We start from the raw sequence: 26,597 nt of genomic DNA, 5'->3' as shown, positions 1-26,597 counted from the left end.
GGAACCAATTAGGATCTTTTAGCTCAGTTCATCTCACACAGTATTATGTACCTGTATTTATATAGTTATCTGACCTTACCCATGAAATACCTCGTGTTTTGTTTTTATGGTACAGTTATAATCTAGGACTTAGACAGTGTGTTAGTATTATGCAAGAAGTTTTTGGGGGCTACATGTGTTATCATTTTCTGTCTTTTTCTTTCACCTTAATGTTCTTCTTCATTCTTCTTTTCTATCAAACCATCATAGGTAGCATTAGTCTCTTGATTATCTTGTTTGTTTTAATTTGCATGTGCACATTTAACTGTATTCAGAGTCATTCGTGCATATGTAAGTGTGGTTGCATACATACTGCTCTCCTACACCTAGATTAGTAGGAAATGTTGGTTCCAGTAACGGCAGGGACGAGCAGTGTTTAGCCTTACTCACCCCTACTCCATGGAAAATCTCTTTTTTTTTTTGCGGTATGCGGGCCTCTCACTGCTGTGGCCTCTCCCGTTGTGGAGCACAGACTCCGGATGCGCAGGCTCAGCGGCCATGGCTTCACGGGCCCAGCCACTCTGTGGCATGTGGGATCTTCCTGGACCAGGCCACGAACCCGTGTCCCCTGCATTGGCAGGCAGACTCTCAACCACTGCGCCGCCAGGGAAGCCCCTCTCTTAAAAGCAGACCTGGCTTCAGGCTTTATTTTTCTGGTATGAAAGTGGTTGTGTCATATTTATGTTAATGCATGGCAAAGTTTGATGTAAAACAAATACATTTGGGCAGTTGCAGAATTCAGATAATTTAGACAAATCTTGTTTCTCTTAGAATTAACGAGTTCTGGAAAGGAGTAGGTTTTTTACTGTAGTTACTTGGAAAGTGGTAGTATTTCTCAATATTTTTCTTTTTTCTAGGATTGCAGGATAGTTCATTAGAAAATACAGGGTCATGTAGGATCCCTTATTTCACTTTATAATATTGTGAATTTTGGACTAGACGCTTAGTTCCCTGAACCTGAGAATTGGCAACAGTACCTGGAAGAGTTGTCCTGAGGATTAAAATGCAGTAGTAGGCATAATGTATCTGAGTTTCAAATTATTTACCACTCCATTTTTTGTCTATTCTTGGAAAATTAAATCTGCAAGATGATGTACTCTATGCCATGGCTTCGGAACCCTTTGGCACAGCACCTCCTACCTCACTGAGAAACAAAAAGTAGAGGGTTTTTAAGAGAAGGCATCTAGTTTCATTTCTTGTTATTTTGTATTTCTTAACAAAAGTATATTGACATTAGTTATAAATGTGTTTCAGAATTCAAGAACTTCAGCAAGAAGTCTACCAGTTACAAGAAAAGTTAGCAGTGATGGAAAGTGGACTGAGAGATTATAACAAGCAGGTAGGATTTTTATTTACTTGCATAGTAGGTGTGATTGTAAGTGAAATTAAGTTATATTTGATATTACTGATACTGAGTTTTTAAAACAGCTCTTCTTTTTCATAAATTTGTTAATATTTAGAATTAATAGATGGAATGGCTTAGATGGCTTCAGGGCATTCAGTCCATTTCCTTCATTATGCATGGAGGTGAATAGTAGTTTTTTGTTTTGTTTTGATTTTTTTAAGGTGAATCATCTGTCTCCCCAAATATAACCATATTAACTGTTTCCATCTCAGGAGGTATTTTATTAAAGTGTGTTATGCTTTGTAATGGTATTTTAAATAATTTTTTAATCTTACTATAGATTTTGTCATTTTGAATATAAGGCTCTTCGAAAGTTACTTTTCTGTGTTACCATATTTGTTGCATGTTTTTGCTACAAGCACTAGTACCCCATAACACAGTTTTCTGAAGAAGCAGGGGAATTAATAGATGCAGAGTTAGATTATAACTTTAACAAGCTTTGTTCTTTCCTACTTTCTGTTGACGTCTTGGCTAAATTCTGACTTGGATAATTATAGGCTTTCTTTCTTAACAGCTTACTGAAGTTTAAATTGGGTAACATGTTTTTCATTTTCTGCACATGACTACGTTTTTTTGGAGTGAAGAAATCTGCACATACAAATATAGATGTAACTTATGTGTTGGTGTAACTGTTAAGTTTATAAAGTACTTTGAAGATTACTTGGATAAAATGGAGTTAAAAGGAATTGTTATAATGTCAACCAAAAAACTTACTTCATGGAGATGAGATGAATTGTATTGATATTTTTCAATTTATATTCAGTCATTCTTTCATCATATTTTTTTCCAAGTACTTTATGAACATAAACTGACCAATCTTTACTATCTCTGCATGAGGTGGCTGGGGTGTTTGGAGAAAATAACCTGACCATTCTGATTGAAACCACCAATCTATTGTGGTTATCAATCTTGATTGAGTCCACTCTGTTCCCTATCAGTTTTTTTTTTTGTTTGAACTTGTTCTGTTTTTTTCAGCATATATTCCAGATTTTACTGTTCTCTTCAAGCTCTTTCCCTGGACTATAAGACCCTCCTTCTCAGGATATCACCTTTCTCTCAATTTCCTATCTCTACCCCTTTAAAATGAGCAATATTCACACTCAGGCTCTCCTTAAGACTTAGTGGGTAGGGTGGTACTTCTTCCTGTTTAAGGTTTAGTCTTTCTGCCTGGGCACTTGGCCCCATTTCCTCTCTTCTCCTTAGGATATTGCTTTAATCAATTATTCTTTAACAAGCTTACATGGCCGCTTTACAATTATAAATTTTTTAGTCTTCTTAACAGTCCGGTGAGGAGGCACTAGTGTCATCACTAATATCCCGTTAAAAATCTCTTTTAACTACTTTTCCCTCTTGCTAATTAATGTTTTCTTCCTCATAAGTACTTCTCTGAAGAGTATCTTATTCTTCTTTCTCTGCTTCTTCACCTCCTGTTCATTCCATAACCTTTTGCATTCTGGCTTCTGTCCCACACTTTATAAATTGACCTAGTAATTGATACCACTGACATCAACTGCTACCTCCAGAAAGATACTTTAAGTCTTCATTTTTGTGACCCACTCTGTAGTATTTGACATCATTCATAATTTTTCTTTGAAACTCATCCATGGCTTCATTTTCTGTTGGTTTTCCTTTTCTTGCTTTTTTTTTTTTAACCTCTTATAATATCTTCTTTGCTTTTTTCCTTTGCCTGCTCCCTAAAATATCACTGTCTCTCAAGACTCTGTCTTTGACTCCTTCTCCTCTCCCTCTGTGTTTTCTCAAATAGTCTCATCCACTCTCTTAGTTTATTACCTGAATACTGATGACTCCCCAGTGTCTCAGGCTCAGACCTCTCTGCTGAGGTCCAGACCCATATACCCAACTTGACACTGGGCATTTTCACTTGGATGAATGCTCTCTGTACACATATGCCTAGTACTGAACTTCCCAACTTCTGTCTCAAATCTCTTTTTCCTCCTATATTCTCTACTTTGGTTGGAAGCATCAGCATTTGCCCAAGCCAACATTCTGTAGTCTTTCTAGATCTCATTCTCCTCCTGTCACACACCACTCACCATGCTCTGTCAGTTCTGAGTGCTTCTTAAACTTACTACTTCTGCTCTGCCCTATCCCACTGGCCCTAATCATCTCTCATATATTCCTACAATGGTCTTCCTGCCTCTGGTCTTATTCTTATCAAATTCATCCTTTAGTCCAGAGTAATATTTCTCCCAGCGAAGTATTCAGTGCTTATCATAATTAGTTCCTGCCTAATTCTTCAGACTCATCTCCAACTATTAGTTTCCTCGCACATTACAGTCCAGTCATACTGAGTCATTTCTGCTCCCTCAAACATATCGTGTTGCTTTATGCTTCTCTGTCACTGCCTGGAACATCCCTCCTTTCTTCTCTGACTAGCATCATTTATACGTTTTTTAGACTTGTTTATTTGATAAGACCTTCATTAATTTCGATAGAAATGATTGTATAATGGAGTCTAAATCACTCTATTCCCTTGACTACTTTGGTACCATATACCTATTTCTATTTTTTTACCATTGAATAACATATTAAAGCAATTATTGGTTAGCTTGCTTGCTTTTCCTGTAAAGCTGTGTGTTCCTGAAAGTAAGGGACTGTGTTTTATTCATCTTTGTATTCTTAAGAACAAAGCTCAATAATTGTTTGTTAAATTGAATACTTGGTTTTTGTTTTCAAATTTTTTGGAAAACAAAACCAAATATTGAAAGTGTGTGGGGTTTTCTTTTTCTTTTAATATTTGAATTTTATTTTATTTATTTTTCTATACAACAGGTTATTATTAGTCATCAATTTTATACACATCAGTGTATACATGTCAATTCCAATCGCCCAATTCATCACACCACAATCCCCCCCCCCAACCGGGGCTTTCCCCCCTTGGTGTCCATATGTTTTCTCTCTACATCTGTCTCTCAACTTCTGCCCTGAAAAATGGTACAGATGAACCGGTTTTCTACGTTCCCATACATGCGTTAATATACAATATTTGTTTTTCTCTTTCTGGCTTACTTCACCCTGTATGATAGTCTCTAGATCCATCCACGTCTCAACACATGACCCAATTTCGTTCCTTTTTATGGCTGAGTAATATTCCATTGTATATATGTACCACAACTTCTTTATCCATTTGTCTGTCGATGGGCATTTAGGCTGCTTCCATGACCTGGCTATTGTAAATAGTGCTGCAATGAACATTGGGGTGCATGTGTCTTTTTGAATTATGATTTTCTCTGGGTATATGCCCAGTAGTGGGATTGCTGGGTCATATGGTAGTTCTATTTTTAGTTTCTTAAGGAGCCTCCATACTGTTCTCCATAGTGGCTGTATCAATTTACATTCCCACCAACAGCACAAGAGGGTTCCCTTTTCTCCACACCCTCTCCAGCATTTGTTGTTTGTAGATTTTCTGATGATGCCCATTCTAACTGGTGTGAGGTGATACCTCATTGTAGTTTTGATTTGCATTTCTCTAATAATTAGTGATGTTGAGCAGCTTTTCATGTGCTTCTTGGCCATCTATATGTCTTCTTTGGAGAACTGTCTATTTAGGTCTTCTGACCATTTTTGGATTGCGTTGTTTGTTTCTTTAATATTGAGCTGCATGAGCTGTTTATATATTTTGGAGATTAATCCTTTGTCCATTGATTTGTTTGCAAATATTTTCTCCCATCCTGAGGGTTGTCTTTTCTTGTTTATGGGTTCCTTTGCTGTGCAAAAGCTTTGAAGTTTCATTAGGTCCTATTTGTTTATTCTCGTTTTTATTTCCATTACTCTAGGAGGTGGATCAAAAAAGATCTTGCTGTGATTTATGTCAAAGAGTGTTCTTGCTATGTTTTCCTCTAAGACTTTTATAGTGTCTGCTCTTACATTTAGGTCTCGAATCCATTTTGATTTTATTTTTGTGTATGGTGTTAGGGAGTGTTCTAATTTCATTCTTTTACATGTAGCTGTCCAGTTTTCCCAGCACCACTTATTGAAGAGACTGTCTTTTCTCCATTGTATATCCTTGCCTCCTTTGTCATAGATTAGTTGACCATAGGTGTGTGAGTTTACCTCTGAGCTTTCTATCTTGTTCCATTGATCTGTGTTTCTGTTTTTGTGTCAGGACCATATTGTCTTGATTACTGTAGCTTTGTAGTATAGTCTGAAGTCAGGGAGTCTGATTCCTGCAGCTCCGTTTTTTTCCCTCAATACTTCTTTGGCTATTTGAGGTCTTTTGTGTCTCAATACAAATTTTAAGATTGTTCTAGTTCTGTAAAAAATGCCATTGGTAATTTCATAGGGATTGCATTGAATCTGTAGATTGCTTTGGGTAGTAGAGTCATTTTCACAATGTTGATTCTTCCAATCCAAGAACATGGTATATCTCTCCATCTGTTGGTATCATCTTTAATTTCTTTCATCAGTGTCTTATAGTTTTCTGCATACAGGTCTTTTGTCTCCCTAGGTAGGTTTATTCCTAGGTATTTTATTCTTTTTGTTGCAGTGGCAAATAGGAGTGTTTCCTTAATTTCTCTTTCAGATTTTTCATCATTAGTGTATAGGAATGCGAGAGATTTCTGTGCATTAATTTTGTATCCTGCTGCTTTACCAAATTCATTGATTAGCTCTTGTAGTTTTCTGGTGGCATTTTTAGGATTCTCTATGTATAGTATCATGTCATCTGCAAACAGTGACAGTTTTACTTCTTCTTTTCCAATTTGTATTCCTTTTATTTCTTTTTCTTCTCTGATTGCCGTGGCTAGGACTTCCAAAACTATGTTGAATAATAGTGGTGAGAGTGGACATCCTTGTCTTGTACCTGATCTTAGAGGAAATGCTTTCAGTTTTTCACCATTGAGAATGATATTTGCTGTGGGTTTGTCATATATGGCCTTTATTATGTTGAGGTAGGTTCCCTCTATGCCCACTTTCTGGGGAGTTTTTATCATAAATGGGTGTTGAATTTTGTCAAAAGCTTTTTCTGCATGTATTGAGATGATCATATGGTTTTTATTCTTCAATTTGTTAATATGGTGTATCACACTGATTGATTTGTGTATATTGAAGAATCCTCATATCCCTGGGATAAATCCCACTTGATCATGGTGTATGATCCTTTTAATGTGCTGTTGGATTCTGTTTGCTAGTATTTTGTTGAGGATTTTTGCATGTATATTCATCAGTGCTATTGGTCTATAATTTTCTTTTTTTTTTTTGTATCTCTGTCTGGTTTTGGTATCAGGTTGATGGTGGCCTCATAGAATGAGTTTGGAAGTGTTCCTTCCTCTGCAATTTTTTGGAATAGTTTGTGAAAGATGGGTGTTAGCTCTTCTCTAAATGTTTGATAGAATTCACCTGTGAAGCCATCTGGTCCTGGACTTTTGTTTGTTGGAAGATTTTTAATCACAGTTTCCATTCCATTATTTGTGATTGGTCTGTTCATATTTTCTATTCCTGGTTCAGTCTTGGAAGGTTATACCTTTCTAAGAATTTGTCCATTTCTTCTAGGTTGTCCATTTTATTGGCATAGGGTTGCTTGCATTAGTCTCTTAGGATGCTTTGTATTTCTGCAGTGTCTGTTATAACTTCTCCTTTTTCATTTCTAATTTTATTGATTTGAATCCTCTCCCTCTTTTTCTTGAGGAGTCTGGCTAATGGTTTATCAATTTTGTTTCTCTTCTCAAAGAACCAGCTTTTACTTTTATTGATCTTTGCTATTGTTTTCTTTGTTTCTGTTTCATTTTTTTCTGCTCTGATCTTTATGATTTCTTTCCTTCTGCTAACTTTGGGTTTTGTTTGCTGTTCTTTCTCTAGTTCCTTTAGGTGTAAGGTTAGATTGTTTATTTGAGATTTTTCTTGTTTCTTGAGGTAGGCTTGTATAGCTATAAACTTCACTCTTAGAACTGCTTTTGCTGCATCCCATAGGTTTTGGATCGTCGTGTTTTCATTGTCATTTGTCTCTAGGTATTATTTGATTTCCTCTTTGATTTCTTCAGTGATCTCTTGGTTATTTAGTAATGTATTGTTTAGCCTCCATGTGTTTGTGTTTTTTACGTTTTTTCCCATGTAGTTCATTTCTAATCTCATAGCGTTGTGGTCAGAAAAGATGCTTGATATGATTTCAATTTTCTTAAATTTACTGAGGCTTGATTTGTGCCCCAAGATGTGATCTATCCTGGAGAATGTTCCATGCACACCTGAGAAGAAAGTGTAATCTGCCGTTTTCAGATAGCATGTCCTATAAATATCAATTAAATCTATCTGGTCTATTGTGTAATTTAAAGCTTCTGTTTCCTTATTTATTTTCATTTTGGATGATCTGTCCATTGGTGTACGTGAGGTACTAAAGTCCCCCACTATTACTGTGTTACTGTCGATTTCCTCTTTTATAGCTGTTAGTAGTTGCCTTATGTATCGAGGTGCTCCTGTGTTGGGTGCATATATATTTATAATTGTTGTATCTTCTTCTTGGATTGATCCCTTGATCATTGTGTAGTGTCCTTCCTTGTCTCTTGTAACATTCTTTATTTTAAAGTCTGTTTTATCAGATATGAGTATTGCTATTCCAACTTTCTTTTGATTTCCATTTGCATGGAATATCTTTTTCCATCCCCTCACTTTCAGTCTGTCTGTGTCCCTAGGACTGAAGTGGTTCTCTTGTAGGCCGCATGTATATGGGTCTTGTTTTTGTATCCATTCAGCAAGCCTGTGTCCTTTGGGTGGAGCATTTAATCCATTCACGTTTAAGGTAATTATCGATATTATGTTCCTATGACCATTTTCTTAATTGTTTTGGGTTTGTTTTTGTAGTTCCTTTTCTTCTCTTGTGTTTCCCACTTAGAGAAGTTCCTTTAGCATTTGCTATATAGCTGGTTTGGTGGTGCTAAATTCTCTTAGCTTTTGTGTGTCTGTAAAGCTTTTGATTTCTCCATCGAATCTGAATGAGATCCTTGCTGGGTAGAGTAATCTTGGTTTTAGGTTCTTCCCTTTCATCACTTTAAGTATATCATGCCACTCCCTTCTGGCTTGTAGAGTTTCTGCTGAGAAATCAGCTGTTAACCTTATGGGAGTTCCCTTGTATGTTATTTGTCATTTTTCCCTTGCTGCTTTCAATAATTTTTCTTTTTCTTTAAGTTTTGCCAATTTGAGTATTATGTGTCTTGTTGTGTTTCTACTTGGGTTTATCCTATGTGGGACTTGCTGTAGTTCCTGGACTTGGGTGGCTGTTTCCTTTCCCACGTTAGGGAAGTTTTCGACTATAATCTCTTCAAATATTTTCTCGGGTCCTTTCTCTCTCTCTTCTCCTTCTGGGACCCCTATAATGCAAATGTTGTTGCATTTAATGTTGTCCCACAGGTCTCTTAGGCTGTCTTCATTTCTTTTCATTCTCTTTTCTTTATTCCGTTCCACAACAGTGAATTCCACCATTCTGTCTTCCAGATCACTTATCCGTTCTTCTGCCTCAGTTATTCTGGTATTGATTTCTTCTAGTGTAGTTTTCATTTCAGTTATTGTATTGTTCATCTCTGTTTGTTTCTTCTTTAATTCTTCTAGGTCTTTGTGAAACATTTCTTGTATCTTCTCGATCTTTGCCTCCATTCTTTTTCCAAGGTCCTGGGTCATCTTCACTATCATTATTCTGAATTCTTTTTCGGGAAGGTTTCCTATCTCCACTTCATTTAGTTGTTTTTCTGTGGTTTTATCTTGTTCCTTCATACGGTATATAGCCCTCTGCCTTTTCATCTTGTCTGTCTTTCTGTGAATGTGGCTTTTGATCCACAGGCTGCAGGATCGTAGTTCTTCTTGCTTCTGCTGTCTGCCCTCTGGTGGATGAGGCTATATAAGAGGCTTGTGTAGGTTTCGTGATGGGAGGGACTGGTGGTGGGTAGAGCTGACTGTTGCTCTGGTGGGCAGAGCTCAGTAAAACTTTAATCTGCTTGAATGCTGATGGGTGGGGCTGGGTTCCCTCCCTGTTGGTTGTTTGGCCTGAGGCAACCCAACACTGGAGCCTATGGTGGGCTCTTTGGTGGGGCTAATGACTGACTGTGGGAGGGCTCACACCAAGGAGTACTTCCCAGAACTTCTGCTGCCAGTGTCCTTGTCCCCACGGTGAGCCACAGCCACCCCCCCGCCTCTGCAGGAGACCCTCCAACACAAGCAGGTAGGTCTAGTTCAGTCTCCCTTGAGGTCACTGCTCCTTCCCCTGGGTCCCAGTGCGCTCACCACTTTGTGTGTGCACTCCAAGAGTGGAGCCTCTGTTTCCCCCAGTCGTGTCGAAATCCTGTAGTCAAATCCCAGTAGCCTTCAAAGTCTGTAAGTCTAGGAATTCCTCCTCTCGCTGCTGGACCCCCAGGTTGGGAAGCCTGACGTGGGGCTCAGAACCTTCACTCCAGTGGGTCGACTTTTGTGGTATAAGTGTTCTCCAGTCTGTGAGTCACCCATCCAGCAGTTATGGGATTTGATTTTACTGTGATTGCGCCCCTCCTGCAGTCTTATTGTGGCTTCTCCTTTGTCTTTGGATGTGGGGTATCCTTTTTGGTGAGTTCCAGTGTCTTCCTGTCGATGATTGTCCAGCAGCTAGTTGTGATTCTCGTGTTCTCCTAAGAGGGAGTGAGAGCACGTCATTCTACTCCGCCATCTTGGTTCAGGTTGTTTTTCCAGATTCTTGTATGTGAATTCGTGGTTGGTAGTGATGTTTTTAATCATAGTCTGTTGTTTTCTAAATAATAGATAATTAATTAAATTCACTCCAGCCTCATATCCTTTTTAATATTGAGTTTCAGTAGCAAATCACTTTCCTTTGTGTTTTACATTCATTTGTTTATCCCACATTTATTCCACCAGGCAGTGAAGTAGTTCAGACTCAATTCCAGTAGTTAGTAGTTTCTTTTTATATAAACATTGCCTACTCTTAGAGGAGGAAAAAACAAAACAAAAAAATTAGGAAGAATCTCTTCAATAAAAATACTTATGAAACCTATGTCGACAGTTCTTAGGTTGATATTTTCTGTGTATATTTTTGCTCTGCATAAATGCATTTCGTAATCCCATTTATGTGTGGGTATATATATGAATGTTAATCTTTTGTATATATTGTGGGACCTAAGAAAAATGGAAGTATATCCAAATAAATGTTTGTCCAGTGTTAATCATTTCAGTTGAAAACCCGAGTTTTTAAAATGATAGCACGACTTTATGTCTTCAGATTGAACTAAGAGAACGAGAGATAGAACGACTGTCGGTTGCATTGGATGGGGGTCGCTCCCCTGATATCCTTTCTCTGGAGACTAAAAATAAAGCCAACGAAAAGCTTATTGCTCATTTAAATATTCAGGTAATGAGTTTTATAATTATTTCACTGAGCATATGAAATCATAAGTGTTTATAATGGTCTGTGGGTTTGTGAAAGTGACAGCGTTGTTTTCTTGGCTGTTATTTACGGTGGAAAAAATTTGATGGAGTCAAAGTATCCAAAATTGGGTACAGCTATTGAAAACTCATGTTTTTTAAGAATATTTAATGAGGTAGGAATATATACACCATAATGATAAATATTTAAAAGAAGAGAATAAACCATAGGTAAAATGTAACCTTCAATTTGCTTTTAAAAAAAAGTGTGTGTGTATAGAATTGCTGACTAATAAGAACCTGCTGTATAAAAAAATAAAAAAAACACTAGGTGAACACACACACACACACCAAAAAAATGTGTGTATGCATTCAGAAAGAGAAAACACTAGAAGAGAATACACCAAAGTACACTAGCAATGTTTATCTTTGTGTGATGCGATAGTCTTCTTTATGATTTTCTCCATTTTCAAAATTTTTATGACAGTATTTCTTTTATAATATATAAAAGGTGGTTTTTTAAAATAAATATAAAAATTAAACATATAGTTTTCACTTACCTATGTAGTGGTTTCCCTTGTCATGCATTTGACCTAAGAGTGAAAGAACAAGAGACTTCTATGAAGCATGACAAATGACCTTTAGGAATTTATTTATTTGTTTTTTAATTGAAGTATAGTTGAGTTACAATGTGTGTTAGTTTCTGGTATACATCAAAGTGATTCAGTTATATATATTATTCTTTTTCATATTCTTTTCCATTATGTTTTATTACATAATATTGAATATAGTTCCCTGTGCTATACAGTAGGACCTTGTTCTTTGTTTTATATATGGTAGTTTGTATCTGCTAATTCCAAACTCCTGATTTATCCATCCTCCATCCCCTTACCCCTTTGGTAACCATAAGTTTGTTTTCTATGTCTATGAGTCTGTTTCTGTTTAGTAAATAAGTACATTTGTATTATTATTTTTTATTCCACATATAAGTGGTATCATATGGTATTTGTCTTTCTCTTTCTCACTTACTTCATTTAGTATGATAATCTCTAGGCCCATCCATGTGTTTGTAAATAGCATTATTTCATTCTTTTTTATGGCTAGGTAAGATTCTGTTGTGTGTGTGTATATATTTACACACCACAACTTCTTTATCCATTCTTCTGATGGACATTTAGGTTGTTTCCATGACCTTCAGAAATTTAAATGTCACTGCTGCCTAGACTGCAACCAGAATAGAGTAAGCCCCAAATATCAGCAGTAACTCTTGAGCAGTGCTGTTCAATAGAAATAGGATATGAGCCACATATGTAATTTAAAACTTCCTAGTAGCCTGATTAAAAAAGTAAAAAGAAAACAGATGAGATTAATTTTAATAATGTATCTACCTAAATATGTCCAAAATATTACCATTTCAACATGTAATCAATGTTGTCAAATATCGTTGCAGCGTTTTACTTTTTTTTGTACTAAGTCTTTGGGATCCTGTTTGTATTTTACATTTATAGCACATCTCTGTTTGGACTAGCCACATTTTAAGTGCTCAGTAGCCATGTGTGGATGTTAGTGGCTACTATATTGGACAGCACTCTAGACTAATATTATCTTCGTAGTGATAATCTTGTCATATTTTTAAAACTCTGCATTGGGAAAAAGTTCACACAAATTTCTTACTTATCCTTTCCGTCCATGCTTGAAAATTGAAGACAGTGGATATATATTTTTACTAAACCACACATTGTCAGTTTTGCAAATAGAAACAGTATAAGTTTGCAAATGTAAAAGAGCTGGGGTTTTAACTTTTGGGTTTTTTTTAAATATAGTATTTTGAAATATTTTGGAAGTTCAGTATTTTAATAATTTTCCAATTTATATACCTTATGAATTACAAATTCAATTTAGGTTGACTTTCTTCAGCAAGCTAATAAAGACCTGGAAAAGCATATACAAGAGCTTATGGAAACCAAGGAAACAGTAACTACTGAAGTTGTTAATTTAAGTAATAAAAATGAAAAACTCTGCCAGGAATTAACTGAAATAGACCAGTTAGCACAGCAGTTGGAAAGACATAAAGAAGAAGTGCTCGAGACTGCCGACAAAGAACTTGAGGAAGCAAAGGTGTGTCTAGGTTGTGGAGGTGCTCATTAATTCTCCTAGAGTATGGTGAGCTTGAGACCTTTTGATGTCCTATTCAGGCCTTTTGGTTTGTTTTGTAATTCACGTTTTTCTAAGGTGTTGTTTACATCCCCTAAATTCTTGCCCTTTTTCTAGTTGTTTGTCTTTCTGAAGCACATCTCTTCCTAGGACAGCTCTCCAGACTCTATCCTCTTTTTCTACAAGATTTTCATCTCTGTCCTTTTATCTCTGCATTGTGAGCAGGCTTCTGAAGTTTGTCCTCTAGGTCATTTTGTGCTCATGAACCTTTAAAGGTATTTTTTAAAACTGTGTATGTCCTTGCACATTTTTAAGTTGATAGCTAACATTTTTCATCTTCAGGTTTAAATAGATGCAAAGGATGTAATTTCTAATCAATTGTAAGTATTGATCTCTTAAAACTGTCATATCATTCTTTTAAATATAGCCAGTATAATCCAAATGACCCTTCTTGAAATCCTCACAAAATTTTATCCTATTTTAACATATTTTATGCTTGAATATCTTTTTATAATAACTCATATCAAATGTCTCTGCAGTTAAAAAAATACATGAATTGAAATTTTTTATTTTAAAAAATGTCCTGCGACTGTAAGGTTCAGAGTGTTAGTATTTTCCTCTAAATAGTGTTATCATTATAATTATTAGTAATCAGTGGATCAAAGTGACAACTGTAGTACAAATGTTGATAAATACTTATTAAATTAAAAAGTAAAATTTTATTGGAAATACATCTCTTAGTAAGATATAATGGGAGAAAATAGTGTCTTAATCAAAGGCTTCGGCCAGCTCCAACATTTCAGGTTATCTTTTTGTCTGGTGCTTCGGAAGTTTTTTATAAGTAGAGATAGAATTACATTAGATGCATGCCCTTCTTTTGAAAAGTGGAGAAAAGGCAGTTTTGGAAGGGGAAGTGGGAAAGAAGAACTCACATGATACCTAGAGCACAAGCAGGTTCTCAGGTAGATAATTTTTAAGAAGGACTGTATGTGCAAATTTAAGAATCCAGGGCTTTCCTGGTGGCGCAGTGGTTGAGAATCTGCCTGCCAATGCAGGGGACACGGGTTCGAGCCCTGGTCTGGGAAGATCCCACATGCCACGGAGCAGCTAGGCCCGTGAGCCACAACTACTGAGCCTGCGTGTCTGGAGCCTGTGCTCCACAACAAGAGAGGCCGTGACAGTAAGAGGCCCGCGCACCGCGACGAAGAGTAGCCCCCGCTCGCCGCAACTAGAGAAAGCCCTCGCACAGAAACGAAGACCCAACACACCCCAAAATAAATAAATAAATAAATTTATAAAAAAAAAAAAAAATCCAGATATTGATTCCTTGAAACTATATATACATATATATAATATATATTGTAAATAATATATCATTTGTGTGTATATATATATATATATGATAGTTTTACATAATACTTGGATAGTCTTTATGTTATCCCAGGAATGAGTATAACCTAGTTTGAAGATCACTACTTTATATCAGTTGAATAATATGAGTTAATTTTATAGTGTCACCTCCACTAATTAGGGGAATAGAAGGAAACTACCTCAACATAATAAGGGCCATATTATGAAAAGCCCGCAGCTAACATCATACCCAGTGACAAAAGACTGAAAACTTTTCCTCTAAGGTTAGGAGCAAGGGAAGGATGCCCATTCTTACTACTTCTATTCAACATAGTACTGGCAGTCCTAACCAGAGGAATTAGGCAAGAAAAAGAAATAAAAGGCATCCAATTAAAAGAAAGAAGTAAGATTATGTTTCCAGATGAGATGATCTTATGTGTAGAAAACACTAAAGATTCCATTAAAAAGAAAAAAAAAAACAAAAACAGAACTAATAAATTCAGCAAACTTGCAGGATACAAAATCATTGCATAAAAACCTGGTGCATTTCTATATGCTAGTAATTAAAATACAAAAAGGAAATTAAGAAAATAATCCCATTTACAATAGCATCAAAAAAGAATAAAGTACTTAGGGATAAACTTAATCAAGGAGGCAAAAGACTTGTACCCTGACAGCTGTAAAACAGTGCTGAAAGAAATTAAGACAGAAATAAATGGAAAGATATCCTGTGTTCATGGATTGGAAGACTGTATACTGCTCGAATGTCCATACTACCCAAAACAATGTGCAGATTCAGTGTAATACCTCTCCAAATCCCAATGGCATTTTTTACAGAAATAGGAAAATAATCCTAAAATTCATGTGGAATCTTAAGGGACCCAGAATAGTCAAGACAGCCTTGAAAATGAAGAACATAATTATTGCAGTTTTAATTTTGCTTTTGTGGCTTTAGTTTCATTGCAACACTCCTATATCTCATTCCTCTCCTTTTCCACTTCCTTTTGCATATTCTGTGCTGTGCATACAACATATTGAACACAGCTTCACGTGTCCAATTGGCAGTAATCAAGAATGACACCTTGGCTCAATAGAAGATTCCTATTAGGTTATAATTTTTTTTTTTTTTTTGCGGTACGCGGGCCTCTCACTGTTGTGGCCTCTCCCGTTGCGGAGCACAGGCTCCGGACGCGCAGGCTCAGCGGCCATGGCTCACGGGCCCAGCCGCTCCGTGGCACGTGGGGTCTTCCCGGACCGGGGCACGATCCCGTGTCCCCTGCATCGGCAGGCGGACTCTCAACCACTGCGCCACTAGGGAAGCCCCTAGGTTATAATATTTTAATCTTGGCATTCAGCACTCTCAGTTGCAGTGTAGAGGATCCAGGTTGGTAGTAGCAGGTGGTGAGAAAGCAAATAAGATAGGAAAGTCAGGAAATGACAGGGCCACAAGATGAATCCTAAAAATCAAGGATCAAGAAAAGTCCTACAAGTATACAGATAGAAAAAGATTTTCAAGTAGCCCTCTCGTTTCATATGTTACAGATAGGTCCCTGTAAGCATTCAGGATACCAAGAAATTAGAGAAACCTAAACTTTGCCTCCTCCTCATTGAAACTGAGGCTTAGGGCTGGCTAATGCCTCAGGTCTCACTGGTGAGAGGGAACATGAACTGCTCGGAAAATGGCTTGGTCTCATTTGCACTGTGACTTAGTGATAAGTATTCTTGACTTTTAGGTATTTACCTAATAGGCTTTTTATTCCTAGAAAGAGATTAAAAAAAAGCTATCTGAAATGCAGAATCTTGAAGAAACAATGGGAAAACTTCAACTGGTAAGTAGGTGTTATATTGCAGGGGTCCCCAACCCTCGGGTCGTGGACTGGTACCGGTCTGTGGCCTGTTAGGAACCGGGCCGCACAGCAGGAGGTGAGCGGCGGATGAGCAGAACTTCATCTGCTGCTCCCCATCACGCGCATTACCGCCTGAGCCATCCCCACCCCCATCCGTGGAAAAATGGTCTTCCACGAAACCAGTCCCTGGTGCCAAAAAGGTTGGGGACTGCTGTTATATTGAATTGCCAGCATTTTCATCAAGAAAATTTTTATGTTTTATTATACTTTTTTTTAACTAAGATACAATTAACCTATCATGATATTCACTCTTTTAAGTGAACAATTCAGCGGTTTTGGTATAGGCACAAAGGAGTGCAACCATAGTTTGTCCAAATTATGGAAGACATTCTAAACCATGGCAGGATGTTTGGATTTTATTCTAGTGGACAGTAGAAAGCCATCTAAAGTGTAAGCAGAGTAAGACAAAGGCATCAGAGTTTCCAATGAATGAACTGGTTTCTTAGAAAATGTGGGAAAGTAATTTAAGGTATTAAAATGATCTTCATCTCTCGGGGGTCTCATTGCTACTCTGCTCCCACAGTTTTGTATCTACTCCCTGAGGGGCTGTCTGGTCAGTCTTTAACTTGCCATTGGCAAGGCTGGCGTGGGCAAAAAAGTGAGGAGGAAGATAGGAGGTGCAGTGGTTTTTTTCATTACTATGTAATTCCAGAACATTTTTTCACTCCAGGAAAAAGCTTCATATCCATTAGCAGTCACCCCTCATTTTCCTCTGCTCAGCCTCTGGCGACCACTAGTCTGCTTTCTTTCTGTAGATTTGCCTATTCTGGATATTCTGTATAAATAGAATTATATAATATGTGACCTTTTGTGTTTGGCTTTCACTTAGCACAATGTTTTCAAGGTTCAAGCATGTCATAGCATGTATCGTTACTCCTTTTTATGGCTAAGTAATATTCCATTGTATGTATATATTTAGTTTCATTTATATTTTTATAATTCTTTAATATCATATATAATAGGTAGCAAGTTACACTCAAATTTGGAAAACCTGTTAGGAATTTTATATTCTTTAAATGACTTCATGACTTGTCAGTTTACTAATATTTAAACTAAAAATTGATAGTTACTTTGTAAAATTTTGTTGACTTTTATTAAAAGCACTCAGTCGTCTTTTAATAATTTTGTTTGGCATTACAAACCGTTTTACTAGTCATATTGTTTGTTCTGGTGGTCTTCAAATGAGAAAACTAATAATCATCCCAGCATAAACCTAGATATAGCATATAGTCTTAGAGTCTAGAACTGGCAGAAAGAATGTCTTACAGGTAGAAATTTCTAGGTGGTCATCCAAAAGATTGTTAAGAATTTTTTTAATAGCCTGTTAAATTGGATGAGTTTCCACTAATAATGAAAAGACTAATACTAATTTCCAAGTTTTCTCATTACTTATACTCTTTTTACAGTCAAGCTGTAATGTTCTGGTGGCAGTCATAAGGCAAATTAAAAAACAAAGCCATTTGTGATATGCTGGCACATAGTAGGTGTTCAAATACTTGTTGATTTTTATATGCTCACTATAAACAGTGCATCACAATGGCTTCCTGTTTTACTCAACTGCAGGTATTCAGTTCAGCTCAATATTGAATAATTGAATTAGCTAAACCTGCTAAATGTTGTCTACTCTTGAGTTTCGTAGATATTTTTAAATTCTCCAGTGAGGTCAATAAATGTAAAGTAGATGTTTTGATGTTTTCACTACAGTGTAAGCTCTGTGAGGACAGGGATTTTTGTTGTTTGTTCAGTGCTGTTTTTATGCACGCTGTATACAGTTATATGTGATTCATAATGCTTATCTCAGAACTCTGACCAAATTTTAGTATTGTTGCCTGACAGCAAGATGTTGCTGTACTTTCTGACCTTCTTATTTTTTCCATTGGCACTACATTTTTTGTTTTTTTTAAGGTAAATACTAATGATATCATTAGCTAACACTTATTAAGTACTTGCCATGTGCCGGACACTGTACAGAGTGCTTCACATTCACAGAGTCATCCATTTATAGATGAATCCTCAGTGTCCAGGTACTGGTCTTATCCTCATTGTGCAGATGAGGCTGAGAGAGAAACCTTTGTACTTATGTATACCTATGGTAGTCTTAGAGCACTGTCTTAACTTCTGCTTTCCTTTAAACATAAAAAACTTTAAAATTTTTTATTGCACAAGTACATATTCATTTTTTAAAAAGACAGTATGCTAACAAATTAAAAGAAACAAATTAAAAGAAAATAAAATCTGATAGTTCTACTACTTTAGAAAGGAGCACTGTTGAATTTGGGTTTTATTGTTGCTTTTAGCCATAATTGATAATTAACTTTCATTGAAACCATATATATTTGACTGACTAAAAGTGTGTATGTGACTTACTCTTAAATAAATGTGCTTACAAATATCTGTTTTAAGTGCTATATTTATAAAGTTGCTAGAAATCTTAATTATAGTGTTAAAATTTTCAGGAATTAAACTTATGTCATAAAGAAAAGGAGAGGCTGAGTGATGAACTCCTTATAAAATCAGACCTGGAAACTGTTGTTCATCAGCTTGAACAAGAAAAGCAAAGACTTAACAAAAAAATTGAAAGTTTCGCAGTTACAGGTAAAATATGAAATGTTGGTAACTTAAAAAATGATTGTGATGTCTTCTTAATGTATTATTTTTAGTAGTAGATGATCTTTCATTCATTCATTCAATAAATATTTGTTGAGTGCTTGCTGTGTATCAGAAACCAGAGTAGGCACTGAGATACAGTAGAAAACCTCTCTGTCTCAGGGACCTTACAGGGGCCTTTTACATTCTGACTAGTTGGTACAGGGAACCCCGTTTGAATATTTTTCAATGTACATATATCCTTCTTTGAGGCATGCAGTAATAGAATTAATTACGATTACGCGGAAGACCATTCTGAAATAGTGGAAAATTGAAGTATAGAATCTTTTTAAGTAAATGCAGTTTTATCACCTTAAAGTACACACACACACACACACACACACACTTGAAATAGGCTTTCTGCCAGGTACCCCATCCTAAATGAGTTGATTTAAGGAACTTGTAAGAATTCATTCATTTGTTCATTCATTCATTTGACAAGTGTTTATGAACCGGTTTTGGTGCCAGGGTACATAATGGTAAACAAGATACACAAAGGCCCCTGCTCTTGTGGTGGCTTTAATCTAGTTAGGGAGACAAACTAGTAGCACATAAGTGAAGAAGTTAGTTTTAGGTGGTAAGAATTTTCAAATACAATGGGAGGGTATGCTAGAGATCAACTGATCCAAGGGCTTAGTGACAGGACACCAACCATATGAAGATCTGGGGCAATTTTCCAGGCAGAGGGGATGGCAAGTGTGGAAGCCTGGTGCCATCAAACTCCATGTAGTGAAAGAAAGCCAGTGTGCTATTTTAAGAAGAAGCTATATCCTAGGCTCTTCAGCATTCATGTGGATAATCTGTCTAACCTTCTCTACTTACCAGCTTCTCTACTTATGACCTGAGCATGTTCCTTAGCATTGCTTCAGTTTCCATATCTGTGTGGTTAATGGTGGCACCTAATCCAGAAGGTTGTTGTGAGGATTAAATGGGTTAATATATTATTAAAGTGCTTAGACCTACATATAAAACTTTGCAATTTACTTCCTTTCATGCTAGCTCTATCCTGCCATTTCAGTGTAATTTTTCAGATACCTGAAACTCCCTCGTTCCTTTGTGTTTTGAATATATCCCCCTGCACAAAACCTAGCCATGGATCAACCAAAGTACTCACACATGAGCAGCTAAGCAGTCCTTGCGTGTGCACCCGACAGTATCAACGGCACTGTAACTTGTATGGTCCCAAACCACAGCACCCACCCCTCAGTGATGTGTGGAAATCTTACTCTATACTTCTTACTGCTTAGTTGCCCAGTCTCTGCAGGGAACATTTTCAAGTGTTTTTCATTCTCAGTAAACCCATTCTAAGAGGATGATCTTAACCTTTGGTTTCCCCTAAGAAAATGGAAGCCATCAGGGAGGCATTCTGTCGGTTTCCTGTCCCCAGATCTTGAACCTGTCCATCTTTATCGTCCCTCCTGTTACTTGTACCTCTTATGAAAGGCCACTGCCTCCATCTGTTCTCTAGATCCCATTCTCTCTAATTTTATAACGCTTTCATATTAATTATCTCCTTTCCTAACTTTAGCCTTTGTACTGTTTTTTTCCCATTAGTGTTCAAACATGCTTACCCTTCTCCCATTCTAAAAGCAAAAATTGTACCCATTCCTATCCAGCCACTCTTTCCTTCTCATCATAGCTTTAACACCTTAAAAAGTCATCTGTACTTTTCTGCTTGATCACCAACTACCCTTTATCACCTCAGTCCACTCCAGTTGGCTCTGTCCTCACGTCACCAATAAAACAGCTCTTGTTAAGGTCACCACTCACCTCCATTATGCTAAATGCAGTGGACACTTTTCCATTCATCAGTTTATTTGACTTAGCATTTAACACATTTGCCTGTTCCTTCCACTCTCATACTTTCTTACCTCTCTGGTCACTCCTCAGAATGAATTTCCCTATTCATCCTCCAGATTGCATTGCATGCTGTTCTTTTGTAGCTCTTGTACTACTACAACTAGAATAATTATTTGACCTTGGCTATGTTTTTCATACTTGTATCCTTAGCTCATGCTGGGCATATAGTAAATACTCAATAATTATCTGTGGAATGAATGAAAGAAAAGATGGGAAGTGAATCAGAATATGTCTTGAAAATCATTTCATGCTTTAGAGCTATAAAGAATATCAGTTAAATTGAACTATATGAAATTGCCAGTATTAGGCTACTTATGACTCCTGAAAAGGTGATTTCTATGGTAAAAGTTAATAATTGTGTTTATTTAAAGAAAGACTAGTTGTTTTGACCTCTTTGTATATATACTATATTAAATTCAAGCTTAATGTTAAAATTGCCCACATTATGATCAATTGTTTACAGGTAAATTTTCTTTTAGTGCATTTTCAGGTCATCAGAATGTACCATGTGATGATTTACTGCTTCACTGTGTAGTACTAAATAGTACCTATCCTTGTATATGACAAAAGCAGAGGACTTTGACTTATTGGATTTTATTTAAACTTTTAATTTTTGCTTTTGTTTTTTTTCTCTTTTCCTTTCAGCATTTACCTCTTTGATACCTGGCAGTTATAGGTGATATACGAAATAGCTAATGATTTTTAGTAACTTACATTGTAAAAGTTATTGATACAATTTATTTGGCTGATTATACATTTTATATGCAACATTGTTTTAATATTTTATACTTTAATTTGCAGAAAGAGAACTTACTTTGGAAGTTGAGAGGATGAGGCTAGAACATGGAATAAAACGACGAGACAAGTCACCTTCTCGTTTAGATACGTTTCTGAAAGGTATAGAAGATGAACGAGATTTTTATAAGAAAGAGCTAGAAAGACTCCAGCATTTAATACAGCGAAGATCTTGCTCTCGAAGTCATTCTACATGTGAAAAAATTCCAGTAATTAAGACACTAGAAAAGGTAATATCTCTTTATGAGAGTAATTGATAAGGCAAGAAAGTATCTTTATGAGCAAACTTTTATGGTTTATTATTGTATTAAATCTAACGTTATTCTACTTGCTTTTAAGAAGTCTTTCTTAATTTTGATTTTTGTTTTCTTCCATGACCTGTACTTTAGGAACACTGTATTAATTAGGAAAACTACTTAAGAACAAAGCAAAGCATACTGACTCCTGGAAATTAAGGAAAGATTGAATAGCTCATTATATATATGGGAGGAGTGCAGGGGCATCTGAGCTTCCAGAAACTGGAACTCATGCTATTGGATATTCCCTCTCTTTCTATCCTTTACTTTCTGTATCAGATGCATTTTGTCTCTTGAAGCAAAGTGGCTTTGTTTATATGGCTTCATGCCATTCCCAGCCTTGGACCAGTCAGAAAGCCAGGCCACATTGTACAGACCAGTCATCTTCCATGATAACTATGCAACAGGGGAAGGTACAAAATGTCAGTGAGTGCTGGACAGATCATCCCATTTGTCCACTACAATCACATTTGCAACTCGGTAGTCTAAAGACATATATTACTTAAAGTTAACCATGATTTATAAGAGATTAAAAGCATGTGTCTCTATTTTAGGTCTTAATTATTTTCAACATTTTATAAATATCATTTGGGTTCTTTAGATTTTTCTTTATTTTAAGCTTTGGAGCTATGGGAGTCCTGGAGGCTTATGTGACCCTAATGTTGTCTACACACTAGATAAAATTAGGGGAAGTTAGGAGTAAAATCATTAAAACTCAGAACATTTGATTTCAGACTTGGCTCTATTAACCAACTATGTCATCTTTTTCCTGAAGATCTCTGTCCATTGTCAAATGGTTTTGAGTCATTTTCTGATTAGACTGTTTTTTAACCTCATTGGCTAGTGGCTGAATTTGACTTACAAAGTTTAGTTTAAACACTATGCTGTGTTATCTGTTACAAGCACAATGAATTGCTGGAAAATGCAGTGTAAGTTAATTTATGTGTACTGAGTTGTTTTCAAGATCCATATATACCTAGGGATCGGGAAAAATCACTGAATTGATCACCTTCATTGTGTCAGACAATCTTCTACAAGATGGTTGATGAGTTTAATCAAGTATTTATTAAATAGAACTGAGTAGATAAGTACCTCAACGCTTTTAAATATTTGATTTGTTTGCTTGGTGTGAATTCATAATTGAAAGACAAATTGAGATGTACTGGTAAGGTACTGGTGAAATTAGGAGAGACTTTCTCCCCCTTCAACTTATTTACTTCTTGAAATATTCTAATGTTACCTGACGTAGATAAAGAATTCACTTTCTAAAGTTTAGAAAGTTGGGACATTGATAGCATTTTAAAGTCCCAGTAATAAATTTCAGGCATGGTGGGGAATAATAGGTGATGTACATGAGTGAAATGGATGGAGTGTAAGACAGTTGTGAGTGCTGGGAACTAGAGTAAATTCCCACCTAAAATTGGGTATTTTAAACGTGCTTAGAAACACTTGTTGGCAGACAACAAAGACTTCTCTAAAGCTGAATTAGGTACAGACTGTGAGTTTTCAACCCCTGCTTTATGGCAAATTGTTAGGCAGAGTTTCTTGGGATTGCAGCAACTCAGTAAAATATTGACATTTTTAATATCAATGATTTTTGTCAACAGTACACCCATTGATTCTCTGTTGTCTGTGTAGGGACGGCACTGTCCTCTTTCACGTTGTACTGACTAGGGTTCCAAATGTGAGTTTTGAGTATAGTGTAGCAGAAAGTGCTTTGGATTTGGAAACCTGATAGAAGTTTCAACTCTGCACACTGGCTTTATGACCTTAGGCAAGTTACCTAACTTCACGTTTCCTCATTTGCAAAGTGAGGAAAGTAACTACAGCCTCTTGTGAAGGTTACATGAGATAATTTGTAGAAGGGTTCAGCATTAACACCTAGTTCCTAGTAAATGTTTCATTTCCTTATTATTTGCTGGTTCAAAGCACATCAGGTCTAGGTAGAAAGTTAGGTTCAGTTCAGTAGACATACACTGAGAATGTACTATGAATGAGACACCCAGAATATGCGATAAAGAAGACCTGTTTCCTATCCTCACAGTCTTTAGCATTGTGTGTGTGCCTGTGTGTGTGTGTGTGTGTGTGTGTGTGTGTGTGTGTGTATTAGGAACAATGGAGTGGTAAAAGGGAATTATTAACACAAATATAAATGCCTACATACAAGATCTATTTGGAAAAGTAGAGAATTCATTCATTTTACTGGGTACCATGCTAGGTTCTGAAGATGTGGTAAGACCAGATACCTACTGTGTCCCTGATAGAGCTTACATTTTAGTGGTAAAGACACATTAAACACCCAATCATGTAAATAACTTTATAATCTCATGTAAAGTAAGTGTTAATGAGGAAAGAATACAGGAAAGATTCAGAATGCTATGAGAGTACATTGAGGGAGATCTGAATTAGGTTGGAGAATCCTGAAGGACTCCTTAGAGAAAGTGATGTTTAAGCTGAGACCTAGACAGTAATGAAAATAGACTGTCAAATCCTTATTCATTGAGCTCTCCTTTCTAAAACATAGGCAGCCCACCTCCCTTCTGTAAGATATTTTTATTTAGATACTGTTAAGTTACAGATTTTCTTTTATTGTTATTTAAACCTTGATTAAGTCCTCACCCTAATTGCTTTTGTCCTATAATACATCTTGTCCTTTAAGGTGTCCATATAGCTAATCTCATCCATTATGCCTTAATTTTGCTTGTTTAACCAAGAGGATAACTTATTTCCAAGTGGCAGGTGAAGGGAACTTCACAGATATCTACCATTTACCAAGTCTATATTGGTCATGGTATGTGCACAGTAGATACTGAATAACAGATTAGGATGCTTCCCAGTGTACCAAATTATCAGATTATCACTATCTGGAGCTTCTGCATTTAGTACTTGAACATTAATATACCACAGATCCCAAGTCTACATTTACTGTATTTATTTTCTACAATAGCTATGAAGATAGTGGATTTTTTGAATTGTACTGGAATAATAGGCAAAATCTTGTTTTAGAAATGTTGGAAGTAGTTGCTTATTCAGTGAACATCCCTAATGTACACCGTCTGGTAGAAATATTTATATTGGGACTTTCCTGGTGGTCCAGTGGTAAAGAATCGGCCTTCCAATGCAGGCCACGTGGGTTCGATCCCTGGTCGGGGAACTAAGATCCCACATGCCGCAGGGCAGCTAAGCCTGCGCGCGCCACAACTACTGAGCTCGCCCGCCTCAACTAGAGAGTCCGCGTGCCACAAACTACAGAGCCCATGCTCCCTGGAGCCTGCACACCACAACTTCAGAAGAGAAAACCCACACTCCACAACTGGAGAGAATCCCACGTGCCGCAACAAAGGGCCCGTGAGCTGCAACTAAGACCCGATGCAGCCAAAAATAAATAAATAATAAATCTTAAAAAAAAGAAATATTTATATTTATCTGATTGCAAAAATAGACCTCACATAGGTTTGAAGCTGGGATAGTTGGGGTTTGGTGTGCTAGGGAAATTGATCTTAGATTCAGTCACAGAAGACACTGAGGAATGTGCTAGGCTGTACAGTTACTTGTACTGGATGAGCAGCTATACACATACCCTCTTAATTCCTCCCCTGGAGAGGGTTATAAACTAGGGATTCCCAACAATCAGTATGAATCAGAATCACCTGGAGGGCTTGATAAACCAGTTACTGGGCCCTGTCCCCAAAGTTTCTGATCGAGTAGGTCTGGGGTGGGCCCCAAAACTTGCATGCCTAACAAGTTCTCAGATGCTACATGCTTCTGGTCTGGGGATTATACTTTAGTTACCACCAGTATAAACAACTCAGGGAGAATGACAGTTGAAACATCTCATGGAATCTGATCAAGTAGTATCAGTGGCAACTGGGTCCCTTGCTGGGAACTTGAAGGCCAGGAAATTTGCCCCAGTACTGCCAGCACTCTCTCTCCTTCTCTCCTTATAGATTAAAAATTGTGTTCCTTAATTACATTAAAGGAAGTTGTGTTCTTTTTGTCTGTTAGCATCTTTCAGTCAGTCTCATCATCAGCATCCTTGTGGCAACCAAATGGTGATAATTATAACAAATGATAACTTCTGTTTTTGAATTATGTTTCAGGGTGATTACAACTCAGAAATTCATGTGATCACAAGAGAAAGAGATGAACTTCAGCATATGCTAGAGAGATTTGAAAAACATATGGAGGATATACAGTCCAATGTTAAATTATTGACAGCAGAAAGAGATAAACTAAGTGTCTTATATAATGAAGTAAGATATTGATTATAATTAAGCCAACAGATTATATAGCACCAGTTAACTGTAATGGTACCAGTATATATCCTTTAAATTACTGTAATATATGGACCTTAGTGATTTTCCTTCAGAGTTAGAATTAATAAGTAATAGTTTCTACTATCATTCTGTTCCCAAAGCAGAGATTTCTATTGCTTTTTCATATTTATTCTTCCTCTTTTCTAGCTTATCTATGGGTCAGGTCAGTTAGGGATAATTCCCTATTTCTAAAACTACTGAATGAGTCTCAGCCTGACTCTGAGCCAAGTGTATCCTTGGGATTCAGACATGTTGGGGTATGTCTATGAAACAGTGGGTAGCACTCACTAATTGGATATTAAGGACTTAGCCTCTAGGGATAGGGAGGGGAGATTCAATACAGTTTGGGCTAATTATAAAGCCTCAGTTGTTAGAGGGCAAGGTGAGTCTGAGCAAAGCATGGTGTTTATCACCAAAATTTGTTCCCATACCAATCTCCCATGAAATCCTATTGCTTTTTTTAGAGGGAGAGAAGGAC

At 36.7% G+C, this 26,597-nt stretch overlaps 1 protein-coding gene across 8 annotated transcripts in view; it reads left to right on the top strand.

Annotated features, from left to right (window-relative positions):
* Window positions 1–26,597, top strand: part of CEP135 (centrosomal protein 135) — a 79,488-nt gene that overhangs the window by 11,082 nt on the left and 41,809 nt on the right. For 6 of the 8 annotated variants that reach the window (XM_033425360.2, XM_004268257.3, XM_033425361.2 and 3 more), the window contains 7 exons: window positions 1,294–1,378; window positions 10,653–10,781; window positions 12,698–12,913; window positions 16,063–16,128; window positions 18,663–18,801; window positions 21,514–21,737; window positions 25,904–26,056. In XM_033425360.2, the coding sequence (XP_033281251.2) occupies window positions 1,294–1,378; window positions 10,653–10,781; window positions 12,698–12,913; window positions 16,063–16,128; window positions 18,663–18,801; window positions 21,514–21,737; window positions 25,904–26,056 (1,012 nt within the window). The remainder of the gene's footprint in view (window positions 1–1,293; window positions 1,379–10,652; window positions 10,782–12,697; window positions 12,914–16,062; window positions 16,129–18,662; window positions 18,802–21,513; window positions 21,738–25,903; window positions 26,057–26,597) is intronic. The other 2 variants (XM_033425358.2, XM_033425357.2) reach the window with 2 other exon arrangements.

This window comes from Orcinus orca, chromosome 4 (assembly GCF_937001465.1).
Source record: "Orcinus orca chromosome 4, mOrcOrc1.1, whole genome shotgun sequence".
NCBI lineage: Eukaryota > Metazoa > Chordata > Mammalia > Artiodactyla > Delphinidae > Orcinus > Orcinus orca.
Note: the sequence above shows the minus strand (reverse complement) of the source record. Positions and strands in the feature narration are given on the sequence as shown.